General features: G+C 48.8%; 1 protein-coding gene across 4 annotated transcripts in view; it reads left to right on the top strand.

Moving 5' to 3' along the window:
* The first annotated feature begins 574 nt into the window (after positions 1 to 574).
* Positions 575 to 15,124, top strand: part of JMJD8 (jumonji domain containing 8) — a 30,442-nt gene continuing 15,892 nt past the window's right edge. Inside the window, exons 1-8 of one of the 4 annotated variants that reach the window (XM_063935068.1) lie at positions 575 to 650; positions 1,321 to 1,461; positions 3,238 to 3,330; positions 3,432 to 3,480; positions 3,598 to 3,694; positions 4,923 to 4,991; positions 10,363 to 10,482; positions 14,413 to 14,480. In XM_063935068.1, coding sequence (XP_063791138.1) covers positions 634 to 650; positions 1,321 to 1,461; positions 3,238 to 3,330; positions 3,432 to 3,480; positions 3,598 to 3,694; positions 4,923 to 4,991; positions 10,363 to 10,482; positions 14,413 to 14,480 — 654 coding nt within the window. In that variant the 5' untranslated portion in view covers positions 575 to 633. Of the gene's footprint in view, positions 755 to 1,317; positions 1,462 to 3,237; positions 3,331 to 3,431; positions 3,481 to 3,597; positions 3,695 to 4,922; positions 4,992 to 10,362; positions 10,483 to 14,412; positions 14,481 to 15,124 lie in introns of all 4 variants that reach the window. The other 3 variants (XM_063935067.1, XM_063935070.1, XM_063935069.1) reach the window with 3 other exon arrangements.

Below are 15,124 nucleotides of genomic sequence, written 5' to 3'. Positions count from 1 at the left end.
CCTAACAAAAGTCTTTTCAGAGAAACTCAGTAGAGCTCCCCTGCAATGCACCCAGTCTCCTCTGGGCACAGGATCTAACTGAGGTCTGGAGGAGGGGCATAGAGGGAGGAGCCAGTGCACACCCATTCTAAAGTCTTAAAGTGCCCATGTCTCCTGCGGAGCCCATCTATACCCCCATGGTCCTTACGGAGTCCCCAGCATCCTGTAGGACGAAAGAAATAAATCATATATTTAGCAACTGATTTTTGTAGTGGTGATGATGATAATAACAACAACAACAACAACAACAACAACAACAATAATAATAATAATAATGTGTAATAGATCTGACATTACTGCAAACATTAATAGAATGTATAACCTGTATGCTCCTAGTTAGAGAGACTTTTTATTAGAACATGACCCCCGGCCCAGCTAAGAGTTACACTGCACAGTACTACGCTCCTGCTGGAGGGATTTTCTATACTGTACAGCAGAAGAGAAGGCACGCCCAGAAGCATGCCGGGTAATGTAGTTTCCCTGTCCTCTCCTCGGAGCCCTGCCTGCGCACTGACGGACTACATTTCCCGGCAGGCAGCGCGGCCGCTGGAACGTGTACTGTACTGAATGGCTGGACTGCTGAGAAGGATGTGAATGCAGATATCGTGGCTGTAAGTGATCGCTGGTCATCTGATCGGCACTCCACATCATCATCATACATATATATAATATATACTGTCACTCATCACCGGCTGCCTGCTGCACCCAGCACAAGGTACATGTCATCTATAGCATGCATGCTTCCACCCATCTATCAGAGGAGGATAATAATATAAAGTGTCACTATTAAGAGATTGCATTGCGTGTGTCATATATACACATATACACTGTATATACTGTAGCCACTACAGTACACAGTATGAAGGGATTATTGGCAAATAGATGAGGATTTATTGTGTTTTCTTGGAAAACTTCCTTAAAAAAAAAATCCCCTCATGTATCCCTCTGTCCCCCTTTTTTCTTCTTGGATGTCCACCTTCTGGGTTGGATCTGTGTAGGGTGGTATAGACATCCAGGGGGCGTGTGTAACAGGGTCCAAGTTTGCCAAAGTTGCGGGAATGCCTTGTAAATAGTTGCCGCTTTAAAAAAACAAAAAATTGGCCGACATCCTGCACCTCTGGCAGACGCGGACACTGTTACATATGCCCCCCCCCCCCCCCATTGTGTAATAAAGGTGTCTGTTGGGCTCAGAGCGTGGAACTCGCGGCTAATTGAATCCGCCTCATTCATTACTTATGTTATTCTTACACACTGTATAACTCTGTGGTCTTTTCCTAGCAGCGGGGTCTTACCTTACAGACGCGGGCGCTGGATGACTTCGTACAAGATGCTGCAGAGCGCCCAATGTTGTCTCCTCACCCTCGTCCTTCTAGTGCCGGCACTGGCGGAACAGACAGAATACACAGAGAGTGATGGCGGCTGGTACGTATAATTTTGATAGGCAGCATGCTGTCACCCAGGATTGTGGGGGAGGATTATCAAAGCTCGGAGAGAGAGATAAAGTGGGTGGAGATAAAGTATCAGCCAATCTGCTGCAATATGACATGTTACAGGCTGTGTTTCAAAAATGACAGGAGCTGACTGGTTGGTACTTTATCTCTCTCCAAGCCTTGATAAATCTCCCGCTATAACTGCTACACCCCGTTCCGTGGTTTTGATGTCATCCTCCGTACTGATCATGATGTAATGCTTTCCACACTGCAAAGCAGTCTTTGTATAGAAAATGGTTATGGGCGGGATGTACTAAAAGAAAAATGCGACCAAAAGCCCATTTTCGAACTATGGGGGTAATTCAGAGTTGTTAGCAAACCAAAAAACTTAGCAATTGGGCAAAACCATGTGCACTGCAGGTGGGGCAGATGTAACGTGCAGAGAGAGTTAGATTTGGGTGGGTTATTTTGTTTCTGTGCAGGGTAAATACTGGCTGCTTTATTTTGACACTGCAATTTAGATTTCAGTTTGAAAACACCCCACCCAAATCTAACTCTCTCTGCACATGTTATATCTGACCCCCCCCTCTGCAGTGCACATGGTTTTGCCTAAATGCTAACTTTTTTGGTTTGCTAACAGCTCTGAATAACCCCCTTTGCCTGGAATTTCAATATGAACTAAGGGGGTAATTCCAAGTTGATCGCAGCAGGATTTTTGTTAGCAATTGGGCAAAACCATGTGCACTGCAGGGGAGGCAGATATAACATGTGCAGAGAGAGTTAGATTTGGGTGGGGTGTGTTCAATCTGCAATCTAAATTGCAGTGTAAAAATAAAGCAGCCAGTATTTACCATGCACAGAAATAAAATAACCCACCCAAATCTAACTCTTTCTGCACAAGTTATATCTGCCTCCCCTTCAGTGCACATGGTTTTGCCCAATTGCTATCAAAAATCCTGCTGCAATCAACTTGGAATTACCCCCTAAGGCCCGGACATCGGGGCTTCTTTTTGCATCCTTCCAGAGTGGGATCCAATCTGATCCCTCCCAGCACTCCCTGCAGCCACGTCATCCCCCTGCCCCAGGGTCCAAAACCCAGATGTCCCAGTTACGCAAAGGGAAACTCTTTTCGGAATAGCTGTAATTTGTGATTCTAATTGCATATATTAGTACATATGTGGTTAGTATGTGATGTTTGGCGTAATGTACCGCCCTTTATTAGTACGTCCCGCCCTATGTATCCCCTGAGCTGTACAGAGCGACGGCAGAACGACATAAGCCTTGGAAAGGTCCTATAGGCCTCATTCAGGTACGGTTCACCTGCGCCCATTGTTGCAAAGTAACAGTTTCGGTACTTTGTGCATGCTCAGGACCCATTCTGTGCGTGCGCAAACGGGTCCTGCGACATAGGACTTAGAGCCGCAGCAAACTGTCCAGTGACTGCCAGTCTGCTGCCATCTGAGGGGCGAAACTGGAGAGAAGAGGCCGGAGATGTCCTTCGCCCTGGCCTCTGCAATGGGCGGCTTGCGCAGCATCATGGGTGCCGCAAGATGCCCGACGGTGGGTGTGAGGTCGGATCACTACAGCAGCAGGAGGCGTCGGCTGGTAATAGGCGCCCCCTGCTGCATCACCATACAGGAAGCAGTAATAGCACCTCCGACCGCATCTGAATGACCCCCTTACGTGACAGGACCATGTTTATTACATGTATGAACGGTTTGTGTATGTAGTGTTACATTTCTAAAGTACTCTGTAATCCTGCCCGCAGGCAGTGGAACAACTACTCCCCGTTACAGGAAGAAGATCGTTGTACGGTAGAGAGAAGAGACGCCTCAATCACTTACGCAGAATTTATAGACCGGTGAGCGTCTGAGGCAGGTCCTATTGGCGTCTTTTGCTTTTAATCTTGTTTTAAATTTAAAAATGGGGTGACTGTATTTTCTCTCTCTCTTTCCGTGACAGATACGCCTATAGGAGACCGGTTATCCTCCGTGGACTTACAGATAATTCGGTATGCAGCGTATGTAGATCACTCCCTCCCAGTCACGTCCGTAACATTCCCCCCCCCCCCCCCCCCCCCCCCCGTGTGCACTAACCACTTAGCACCACCATTGCCTCTCGCCGCCAGGTGTTCCAGTCACTGTGCCGCAAGGAGCACCTCCTCAGAGCGTACGGCGATCGCCACGTCCGGCTGAGTACGGCAAACACCTACTCGTACGAGAAGGGTGAGTCTCTGTTCACACAGTATCCCACCAGCAATCCCCATTTTAGATTCCTTGATGCTTCTGCCCCAAGAGCAGGGGTATAAGGCAGGGCCAGCCAAATCTGCAAATTTTCTAGTAAATGCCCACACTGCCTCTTTCCTGCACATCATACTTCTGCAAGACATTCAGCGCCCCAAATATTCCTCCCCCAGCAGCCTCACACTGCTTCTGTACTCTTAGCCTAGGAGCATATGCTAGTGAATGCCAGTGAGTAGGCTCAGCTTTCTGGAAGGGACAGCTCCATATGCATTCTGCACTCTGGTAGTTCTAAATGTAATAGACTGAGGTCAGACGGTAGAATACAAGAAGGGCACAAACTTGTTGCCAATTTAGAAGTTTTTTTTTGTTTTTATGGAGGCACCTACACAGAACGTAATCCCCAAATCCCTGTGATGTGTTTAGTCTTTCCATCATAAGCTGTCATGTTGATTTTACGTTTCATTATAAAAAAAATACAAACTTGGCGTAGCAAACAGGAGCAGAGGTTTTGTACATTACTGGACAGTCTGTGGATCATAGGGTCAACAGTCATTAGGTTGACCACTATTGGTCGACAGTGATTAGCTCGACACCTGAAATAGGTCAACGCGGTCATTAGGTCGACATGGAAAAAGGTGGACATGAGTTTTTTAATATGTTTTTGGTGTCGTTTTCTTCGTAAAGTGACCGGAAACCCCAGTTAGTGTACCGTGTCCCCTCGCATGCTTTGGGCAAGGTGCCTCGCTCCGCTACCGATGCGCTTGGCACAGGTTACTATTCCCAATCGTAGTCCGCGTGGATGTTAAAGTATGAAAATAGAGGCCTTCTGTCTGCTTCTGTGATCTGCTGCTGCGTCCAAAGACGCAGCATCTGGTCAACTGCGAGAACATTAGACATCCGAGCTACCCTCAGATTACTCAGAATGTCCGGTGTAATCATGCAGCATAGGCTAGGTAACACAGTGGTGTCGACCTGCCCCTACCCCCTAACAGTTGATATGCTGTGAATTGGGGGGTACTACAACCATCATCGATCCACTGATCTGCACAGTGCTGTTGACAGACCAACAGTCATCGGAGCTGAACATAAGCCATCGGTTTTGCATAGACCACTGTACCAGGCCCTGAGTTTAGCTCTGCTGACATTGACCCTGACACATTGGCATTTCCTATATATATATATAATGTCAATTTTTCTTGTGTGTTTGCAGTGGATGTCCCCTTCAGAGAATATTTAGATCACTTGCTCAGACCCCAGGACCTGAACTCACTGGGCTGTGGTAAGTTGTTTGGTCATTCTATAGCCATTATACACCCAGCTTTACAAGGAAACCCAGATATTTAGCACTGTCCGTGTATAGGGGGTAATTCCAAGTTGATCGCAGCAGGAAATTTTTTAGCAGTTGGGCAAAACCATGTGCACTGCAGGGGAGGCAGATATAACATGTGCAGAGAGAGTTAGATTTGGGTGTGGTGTGTTCAATCTGCAATCTAAATTGCAGTGTAAAAATAAAGCAGCCAGTATTTACCCTGCACAGAAACAAAATAACCCACCCAAATATAACTCTCTCTGCACATGTTATATCTGCCTCCCCTGCAGTGCACATGGTTTTGCCCAACTGCTAAAAAATTTCCTGCTGCGATCAACTTGGAATTACCCCCATAAAACGGTGCGTCTCTGGGCTGTATTCCCAAGTGTGGAGTAAGCAGAACCACTGATTCACATACATTGCAAACACTAGGAGAAGACGTGCGTTCAGATACAGGTGTGTCATCATACAGTACATCTAGCTTCAGTACGCCATGTGGCGAGAGACGCCTGGAGTGAGCGAGCCGGCAGGTCCTGTGCAGCTCTGCTAACGTGGTGCCTTAGCAGTGCGACTAGGACGCACAAGGAGACTATGCTGATTAATGTGATATGTGACACTTGTATACTATGTGCAATTGAGTCTGTATACGGAGCAGAATTGAACTTGTATTAGTAAAAAGCTGCGGCTGCGACATTGTAGCACTTTGTGTTAAGATTCGAGACTCAGAAGAAGGAGATCTGCAGAGAGAAGAGGAGCTGCTACATCACACGCAGTAGCGGATCTTGCCACGGGCAAGCAGGACTTTTGCCCGGGGCACCGCCTTCCGTAGGGCGCCGGCGCCATCCGGAGGGCGCCGCTGCATGGCAAGATCCGCTACTGTTTGGCAGTGCCACCCCCGCTGTGTCCCCTGCTGTGAAGGGAACCAGACGCTACCCGTCTAGTTTCCCTTCGTGGAGAGGACCTTTGCTGTGCGCGATGACGTCATCGCGCACCGCACAGCATTGTGGGACTGGCACAGACGCTAGGGGTCATAATTGACCTCTAGTGTCTATCTATGCTGTGCTATGGGAGAGACGTCATGACGTCTCTCCCATAGATCCGAGGAGAGGAGCGGCGCCAGCGGAGGTCTGCAGCGGTCGGGAATCAGGAGCGGGGATAGTAAGCATTCTTTTCTTTTTTTTTAGAAAGTGGCGCTAATGTACAGGGGGTACAACTCTACAGGGGGCGTAACTGACCACGCCCCTATTTTCCGCCCAGGGCACCACAAGGGCTAGAACCGGCCCTGATCACACGCACGCATTGACATCATAATGAAATGCACAAGACGCCTTTTGAAGGTTTAATGATCAGTTTTCCCATGCAGAATATCTCTGCCATTTCCAACCTAGTATAAAGAGTAACTGGTATAACTCTTTACTTCCCAACTTGGGGGGTCATTCCGAGTTGATCGTAGCTGTGCTAAATTTAGCACAACTACGATCATCTTCCCTGACATGCAGGGGGGACGCCCAGCACAGGGCTAGTCCGCTCCGCATGTCAGTGCCGCCTCTTCCCCGCACAAATACAAAAGCATCGCACAGCGGCGATGCTTTAGTATTTGTGGAGTAACTCCCGGCCAGCGCAGCTCCTGCGTGCTGGCCGGGAGTTATTTGTCGCTGCCACTGGCCGCAGTGGCTGCGTGAGACGTCGCGCAGCCGCCGCGGCCCGCCCCCCATAACGGTCCGGCCACGCCTACGTGGCCAGACCGCGCCACCTAAACGGCGGCTTGACGTCGCCGTCCAGCCTCCTCCCGCCCAGCGACCGCCTCTGTCTCAGGCTGGGGGAAGGTTATGAGTGAGTTAGGTGAAGAACTTGTTTTTAAAGTTCTCGGCAAAGATTTTATTAGAATTTTTTTTTGGGTTAATATGTAAAAAAAAAATGTTTACCAGACATCGGTAAACATCGTAAGGGAGGGGGTGATGTGGGGTGACACTGGGCTACCTGATCACCGCTGGCTGCAGTGATCGGGACAGAGGAGGTAGGGAGGGCAGAGCTACGCTGCCACTGATGCCCGATCACTGCACGCAGTGATTGGGACTGAGAGAAGGCAGGAGGGAGGGTTTCCACTGGGTGGGGGGTTGTTGCAGGGTTGCCCGATCACTGTATACAGCAGTGACCGGGATACACTGATTAAGGGCAGAGCCGCGGCAAGTGCAGGAGGGCTGGCAGGTCCTACTATGTGGCCGTTTATGACTGGTTGCATCTGATACGACCATGCCAGGCAAGTGGTTAAGCTAAGTACACACTATACAAATATTGGGCCGATTTGGCAATAATCAGGAGATTGGCCGGATTTATTGTATAGTGTGTATGAAGGATTGTTCGGCGTTTAGCCGATAACTCGGACAAATCTTGCCACAAACATGACCGCTATCTGATCTGTCAGGCAGGAGCGAAAATCTCCACCACAATCTCCCAGTATTGACCAGTGTGTGAGCATTCTCAGACTCACCAGTTGTGAAAAACGGGTAGTTGGTGGGTAAACCTGATTTTTCCCCATCGGCCAATTTTTCGAGAAATCGGGCGATTTTATTTTTTAATGTGTGTAGCACAGATATCGGGACCTTCTCTAGGCAAATAATTGTCCCGATTGTCATCCCAATCACAGAAATGGGACATTGGCCCTCATTCCGAGTTGTTCGCTCGCAAGGCGATTTTAGCAGAGTTACACACGCTAAGCCGCCGCCTACTGGGAGTGAATCTTAGCTTCTTAAAATTGCGAACGATGTATTCGCAATATTGCGATTACAAACTACTTAGCAGTTTCAGAGTAGCTTCAGACTTACTCGGCATCTGCGATCAGTTCACTGCTTGTCGTTCCTGGTTTGACGTCATAAACACACCCAGCGTTCGCCCAGACACTCCTCCGTTTCTCCAGCCACTCCCGCGTTTTTTCCGGAAACGGTAGCGTTTTTATCCACACGCCCATAAAACGCCGTGTTTCCGCCCAGTAACACCCATTTCCTGTCAATCACACTACGATCGCCGGAGCGAAGAAAAAGCCGTGAGTAAAAAAACTATCTTCATAGCAAAATTACTTGGCGCAGTCGCAGTGCGAGCATTGCGCATGCGTACTAAGCAGAAAAACGCTGCGATGCGAAGAAAATTACCGAGCGCACGACTCGGAATGAGGGCCATTGTGTATAAAGCTTCATTGTGCAGATCTCCTTTTATAGTCGAAGTCGGCAGGGGCTGTCCAGCTTTGAGCATTGGAACGTTTTTAGGGTTACAATATGAAAGCATGTTGGAGCTTTCAAAAATCACAGAAAAATTGGCAATAGGTAGATAGATATATATACATAACCACATTTCATGTTTTTTGCCCAATTTTATGCACAAAGGGGGTCATTCCGAGTTGATTGTAGCTGTGCTAAATTTAGCACAGCTACGATCATTTACACTGACATGCGGGGGGACGCCCAGCACTGGGCTAGCCCGCCCCACATGTCAGTGCCGCCCCTTACCCCGCAGAAGTGCAAAAGCATCGCACTTCAAGAGTAGCTCCCGGCCAGCGCAGCTTTAGCGTGTTGGCTGGGAGCTACTTATTGCTCCCCGGCCCGCAGCGGCTGCGTGTGAAGTCACGCAGCCGCCATAGACCACCCCCCCCCCCCCAATGGCGTGGCCACGCCTGCGTTGGCCGGACCGCTCCCCCTAAACGACGGCTTAATGCCGCCGTTCAGCTCCCTCCCGCCCAGTGACCGCCTCTGTCTCAGAGGCGATCGCTAGGCACCGACGGCTGCCATGCGCCGGCGCACTGCAAAACTGCAGCGAGCGTTCGGGTCGGAATGACCCCCAAAGAACAGCGATTCCCACACTCGGCCATCAAGTCCAGGTATGAAAGATATCCATGCTTAAGCACAGGTGGTTAAATTGGTACACTACCTCAATCAATTTGATTTAACCATCTGCGCTCAAGCATGGATATCCTTAAAACCTGGACTGTTAAAGTGCCTTGGGGACCGAGTCTGGGTGTATTTTCAATGAAACCCCATAAGACCTTTGCACAGTAGTTAATTCAAGGATACCGGATTGTCCATGCCTTGGTCACGATTCTCTGGGCAGCTGCTCACCATTCAGCAGGAGAACACAAGCAGCTGTTTGCTTACCTATCACGTTTATTCAGCTTAGGCCAGGAGAGTGCAGGGTCTATTTACTAAGCCTTGGAGAAAGAGAAAGTACCAACCAATCAGCTCCCGTCATTTTTAAAACAAAGCCTATAATATGGCAGTTAGGAGCGGATTGGCTGGTACTTTATCTCTCTCCATTTTATCAGGTAACGGCAGCGGTTGGTAACGGCCTGCTGACTCACAAAGCGTACTTCCTCAGCGGCAATACATAGAGGGTTTGCGGGCCCAATAAGTCACTAGGGTCTGCAAGAAACGGACTGTGGTATCGTTAGCGAACCACAATCTTTGGAGTGTATTGGTGGTCATTCCGAGTTGTTCGCTCGTTGCCGTTTTTCGCAACGCAGTGATTAGGTGGAAAATGCGCATGCGGATGGTACGCAGCGCGCACGCGCTAAGTTATTTATCACAAAACTTAGTAGATTTACACAAGCTCGAGCGACGTTTTTTCATCGTTCGAGTGATTCTAGTGTGATTGACAGGAAGTGGGTGTTTCTGGGCGGAAACTGTCCGTTTTCAAGGAGTGTGCTAAAAAACGCAGGCGTGCCAGGTAAAAACGCAGGAGTGGCTGGAGAAACGGGGGAGTGGCTGGCCGAACGCAGGGCGTGTTTGTGACGTCAAACCAGGAACTAAACGGACCGAGGTGATTGCAATCTAGGAGTAGGTCTGGAGCTACTCAGAAAATGCAAGGAATTATTTAGTAGCAGTTCTGATAATCTTTCGTTTGCTATTCTGCTAAGATACAGTCCCAGAGGGCGGCGGCCTAGCGTTTGCAATGCTGCTAAAAGCGAACAACTCGGAATGACCCCCATTGTGCACAGGCATGAGCCCTATTGCATAATATGGGCCTAATTCAGAGTTGATCGCAGCAGCAAATTTGTTAGCAGTTGGGCAAAACCATGTTGCAGTGCAGGGGGAGCAGATGTAACATGTGCAGAGAGAGTTAGATTTGGGTGGGGTGTATTCAAACTAAAATCTAAATTGTAGTGTAAATATAAAGCAGCCAGTATTTACCCTGCACAGAAACAATATAACCCACCCAAATCTAACTCTCTCTGCACATGTTACATCTGCCACCCCTCTAATCCCCTTCATCCCTTGCACATACTTGTTACATTAGATTGGGACAGGCTCCTCTGCTATAGGTGTCCATGACGTCTCCTTCTCTTTACCTGCAGATACTCTGTATTTCTTTGGTGACAACAACTTCACAGAGTGGGGGTCACTTTTTCAGAAGTACACCCCACCTCCGTTCAAGCTACCAGGCACTACCGGGGCTTATAGCTTTGGGATAGCGGGTAAGTGGCATGACGGAACCTCACATTGGAGAACATGCTCACCCCAGGCACATATATATGGAGGGAAGCCGTGTGAGGATGTTTAACCAGTGTGGCTGTGACAGAGTGCCCACAGATGGGTAATCCTGGGTGGCCAGATGCCACCGGGGACAAAAACATCAGTATAACCAGATATAGACACCGCACACTGTTGGCTTCTATGGTGTTACCAGCAGACTCCATGTACTTGGAGGGTCATTGATGAACACTGGTGGCAAAGAAATATGGGGCTGTTGCCATAGCAACAGCTCTGACATTTTTGTCTTTATTTCTCTTACGTCCTAGAGGATACTGGGGTCCATTTAGTACCATGGGGTATAGACGGGTCCACTAGGAGCCATGGGCACTTTAAGAATTTGATACTGGCTCCTCCCTCTATGCCCCTCCTACCAGACTCAGTTTAGAAACTGTGCCCTGAGGAGCCGGTCACGCTGAAGGAAGCTCCTGAAGAGTTTTCTGCATTTATTTTCTATGTTTGTTATTTTCAGGCAGGGCTGGATGGTACCAGCCTGCCTGCTTCGTGGGACTTAGGGGAAGAACGTCCCAACCTCTTGAAGGGTTAATGGTCCCGTTCCCCGCTGACAGGACACTGAGCTCCTGAGGGAACTATTCGCAAGCCCCACCACGCCAGCCATTATGGTGGTATGAGGGTACGGAGATGCACGGCTTCTACATGGGGCGGAATGCGTCTCCGGACACAGTACACAGCTGCGTCCCCATACACTGTACACAGTACCCATACTGGCACAACAGCCTTAAAACGGTTTTCTGCATTTTAAACACCAGATTCCTCAGCCAGTATAAAAAGAGTGGGAAGACCATTGAAGGGGTGGGCTTCACTAGGAGAGGATCCAGCAGCTCACCAGCGCCATTTTCCCTCTGCAGTAGACACAGACTACGCTGACAGGACAGGGGCACGCAGATCCTCCAGTGTGACTCCATATTACCTCAGCGGTACCAGGGGGTCATAGTAGGGGGAGAGAGAGAGAGAGTGAGTGAGTGAGTGAGTGAGTGTGTGTGTGTGTGTGTGTGTGTGTGTGTGTGTGTGTGTGTGTGTGTGTGTGTGTGTGTGTGTGTGTGATTTCATTATGTCAGGCAAAGAGTGTGTGTCTTGTACCGTAGAGTGTTCCTCTTCAGCGGGGGGCTCACTACTGGGTACTCAGGATTCACAGACTAGCGGGGCTGAACCGGAATGGGTTAATTCTCTTAAGGGAATTATCTCAACTTTTTCTACAAAATTGTCCCACAATGAGAAAGAGAAGCATTACTTCAAACAGACCGTGGATGAGTTTAGACTTAGTCCCCAAAACAGCGTCTCAATCCCCTCCTATTTGTCCGCAAAAGCGACCTCTGGCCCATATCCTACAGTCTGACTCTGACAGGTCAGACATGGAGGAGGGGGAGGTGGACTCAAAGCGGGGGGGGGGGGGGGGCGCAGTGCTGACACAGGGAATGGAGGCTCTTATAGAGGCTATCAGAGATGTTCTGCATATTCCTGATGAGGTGTCAGAGGAGTGTGAGGAATCTTATTTTAATGTAAAAAAGAAGTCCTCGGTTACTTTTCCTGTGTCAAAGGAATTGAATACCCTGTTTGAAAAACCATGGGTCAATCCTGATGAGAAGTTTCAGATCCCTAAAAGGTTGCTCTCATATTTTCCTTTTCCTCTGGAGGATAGGAAAAATGGGAAAATCCACCAATAGTGGACGCATCAGTCTCTAGGCTGTCACGTAAAATTGTATTGCCTGTCCCTGGTGCAGCCTCCCTGAAAGACATGGCTGAGCGTAAAATTGAGACTACACTCAAATCATTGTACACAGCTGCTGGGGTGGCCCAAAAACCCACTATTGCACACATGGCCAGGCACCTCTCTCCCTGCAGTGCCTCCCCCCCGCCGCCGCAGACATGTCCCCCGCAGCCAGCTCCCCAGCCGCCCGCTGCACCTTTCCTCTCCTCGCCTCAATCCGACTTAAAAACAAGTCAGGCCAGGCACCTCTCTCCCTGCAGTGCCTCCCCCCGCCACCGCAGACATGTTCCCCGCAGCCAGCTCCCAAGCCGCCCGCAGCACCTTTCCTCTCCTCACCTCAATCCGACTTGTTTTCAAGTTGGATTGTGTTTGTTGGAAAGGGGGCCAAAACCGGATTTGGCCCCATTTCCGACAGAAGCAAGTGGATCGGCATCTATTCCGCCGATCCACGTATTTTACATCAAGTTGGGAATTCTCGACTTGTCGGAAAAAATCAGCCCTTATTGAATAAGTCGGAACCCCTTTCGACCTATTTCTGTCGGAAGCTGCCGTCTTTCAGACAGGACGGCAGCTTCCGACAGTTATTGAATGCAACCCTAAGCATTAAATTTCATCTGGGATGTTTCCTGCTTTTTCAGCAGGCAGGCGTGGATGTGGGCCTGCGTCTGGGCTCCATAAAAGCACAGATATCGGTCTTGTCCATTTTCTTTCAGAAACAATTGGCTTCTCTCCCTGAGGTCCAGACGTTCTTGAAAGGTGTTCTGCACATCCAACCTCCCTTTGTGCCTCCCACGTCACCTTGGGATCTCAATGTGGTGCTGCAGTTCCTCCAATCGGACTGGTTTGAGCCTTTACAGGAGATGGATGTAAAATATCTTACGTGGAAGACCGTCACACTGTCGGCCTTGGCTTCAGCAAGACGTGTGTCGGAGCGGAGGGCTTTGTCTCACAAAAGCCCTTATTTAATTTTCCATGAGGACAGAGCTGAACTCAGAACTCGTTGGCCATTTCTACCTAAGGTGGTGTCTGCATTTCACATCAACCAACTTATTGCAGTCCCGGTTGTCACCGACACCTCAGCTACTTCAAAGTCTTTGGATGTTGTGAGGGCTTTGAAGGTCTATGTGAACAGAACAGCTCGTCACAGAAAGACGGACTCGCTGTTTGTTCTTTATGATCCCAGTAAGATTGTTCTTTATGATCCCAATAAGATTGGTTGTCCTGCTTCAAAGCAGACAATTGCACGCTGGATCAGACTTACTATCCAGCATGCTTATTCCACGGCATGTTTGCTGTGTCCAAAATCTGTACAGGCCCACTCTACTAGATCGGTGGGTTCTTCCTGGGCGACTGCCCGGGGTGTCTCGGCTTTGCAGCTCCGCCGAGCAGCTACTTGGTCAGGTTCGAACACAGTCGCTAAGTTCTACATGTTCGATACTTTGGCCTCTAAAGACCTTCAGTTTGATCAATCAGTTCTGCAGGAACCTCAGCACTCTCCCACCCAGTTTGGGAGCTTTGGTACATCCCCACGGTACTAAATGGACCCCAGTATCCTCTAGGACGTAAGAGAAAAAAGGATTTTAATTACCTACCGGTAAATCCTTTTCTCGTAGTCCGTAGAGGATACTGGGCGCCCGCCAAGTGCTTCGTTCTTCCTGCCCTGTTACTTGGTTAAGTAATGTTGGTTCAGCCGTTGCTGTTCCTGTTTCAAGTTTGGTTAGCATGGCTTTCCTCTTGTTGTGTGTGCTGGTTCAGAATCTCACCACTATCCTTATCTATCCTTCTCTCAAAGTATGTCCGTCTCCTCGGGCACAGTTTCCTAGACTGAGTCTGGCAGGAGGGGCATAGAGGGAGGAGCCAACCCACACTATCAAATTCTTAAAGTGCCCATGGCCCCTAGTGGACCCTTCTATACCCCATGGTACTAAATGGACCCCAGTATCCTCTACATACTACGAGAAAAGGATTTACCTGTAGGTAATTTAAATCTAATTTTTCTGAACGGCATTAGAAATGGGACAGCTAGAATCTGATTGATGGGCAACTGTTCCCATAATTGTCCCCGTTGTAGCCTAGGTGACAGTGGATGACAAAATGTTCCCATCTTACATATCTATACTGAGCGAGTGTCACCTCTCTCCCCCAGGTTCGGGGACAGGAGTCCCCTTCCACTGGCACGGGCCTGGCTTCTCTGAGGTCATATACGGAAGGAAGGTAAGTAGTAGATGGATCTGGATTATAAGGGTGTGGATTGAATGATAGACAGTACATATATAGTCAGTATGTTGCAGTGAAAAAAGATCAACACCAGCAGCAGCCTTGTTCTAAGTCGAGCTTGTCGACCTAGAACCATGTCAGATATTTCATGGTCAACCTTTTTGACCATCTGGTATCGACTATGTACTGTCTGTAGACCATCCTGATACCAGATTATAAATATACCAGATTTTAAATGTATATCTTGTTATAATCCTTTACTTTCTTATGTAAACCCCCCCTCCCCCACCCAAGCCAATAATAAGTCACTAGCGTTTTTGCAATAATAAGATTTTACTCACCGGTAAATCTATTTCTCGTAGTCCGTAGTGGATGCTGGGACTCCGTAAGGACCATGGGGAATAGCGGCTCCGCAGGAGACTGGGCACAACTAAAGAAAGCTTTAGGACTACCTGGTGTGCACTGGCTCCTCCCACTATGACCCTCCTCCAGAACTCAGTTAGGATACTGTGCCCGGAAGAGCTGACACAATAGGGAAGGATTTTGAATCCCGGGTAAGACTCATACCAGCCACACCGTATAACTCGTGATACTATACCCAGTTAACAGTATGAAATATAACAGAGCCTCTCAACAGATGG

Source organism: Pseudophryne corroboree, chromosome 7 (assembly GCF_028390025.1).
Source record: "Pseudophryne corroboree isolate aPseCor3 chromosome 7, aPseCor3.hap2, whole genome shotgun sequence".
Classification (NCBI taxonomy): Eukaryota; Metazoa; Chordata; class Amphibia; order Anura; family Myobatrachidae; genus Pseudophryne; species Pseudophryne corroboree.
This window is presented reverse-complemented; position numbering and strand designations above follow the sequence as displayed.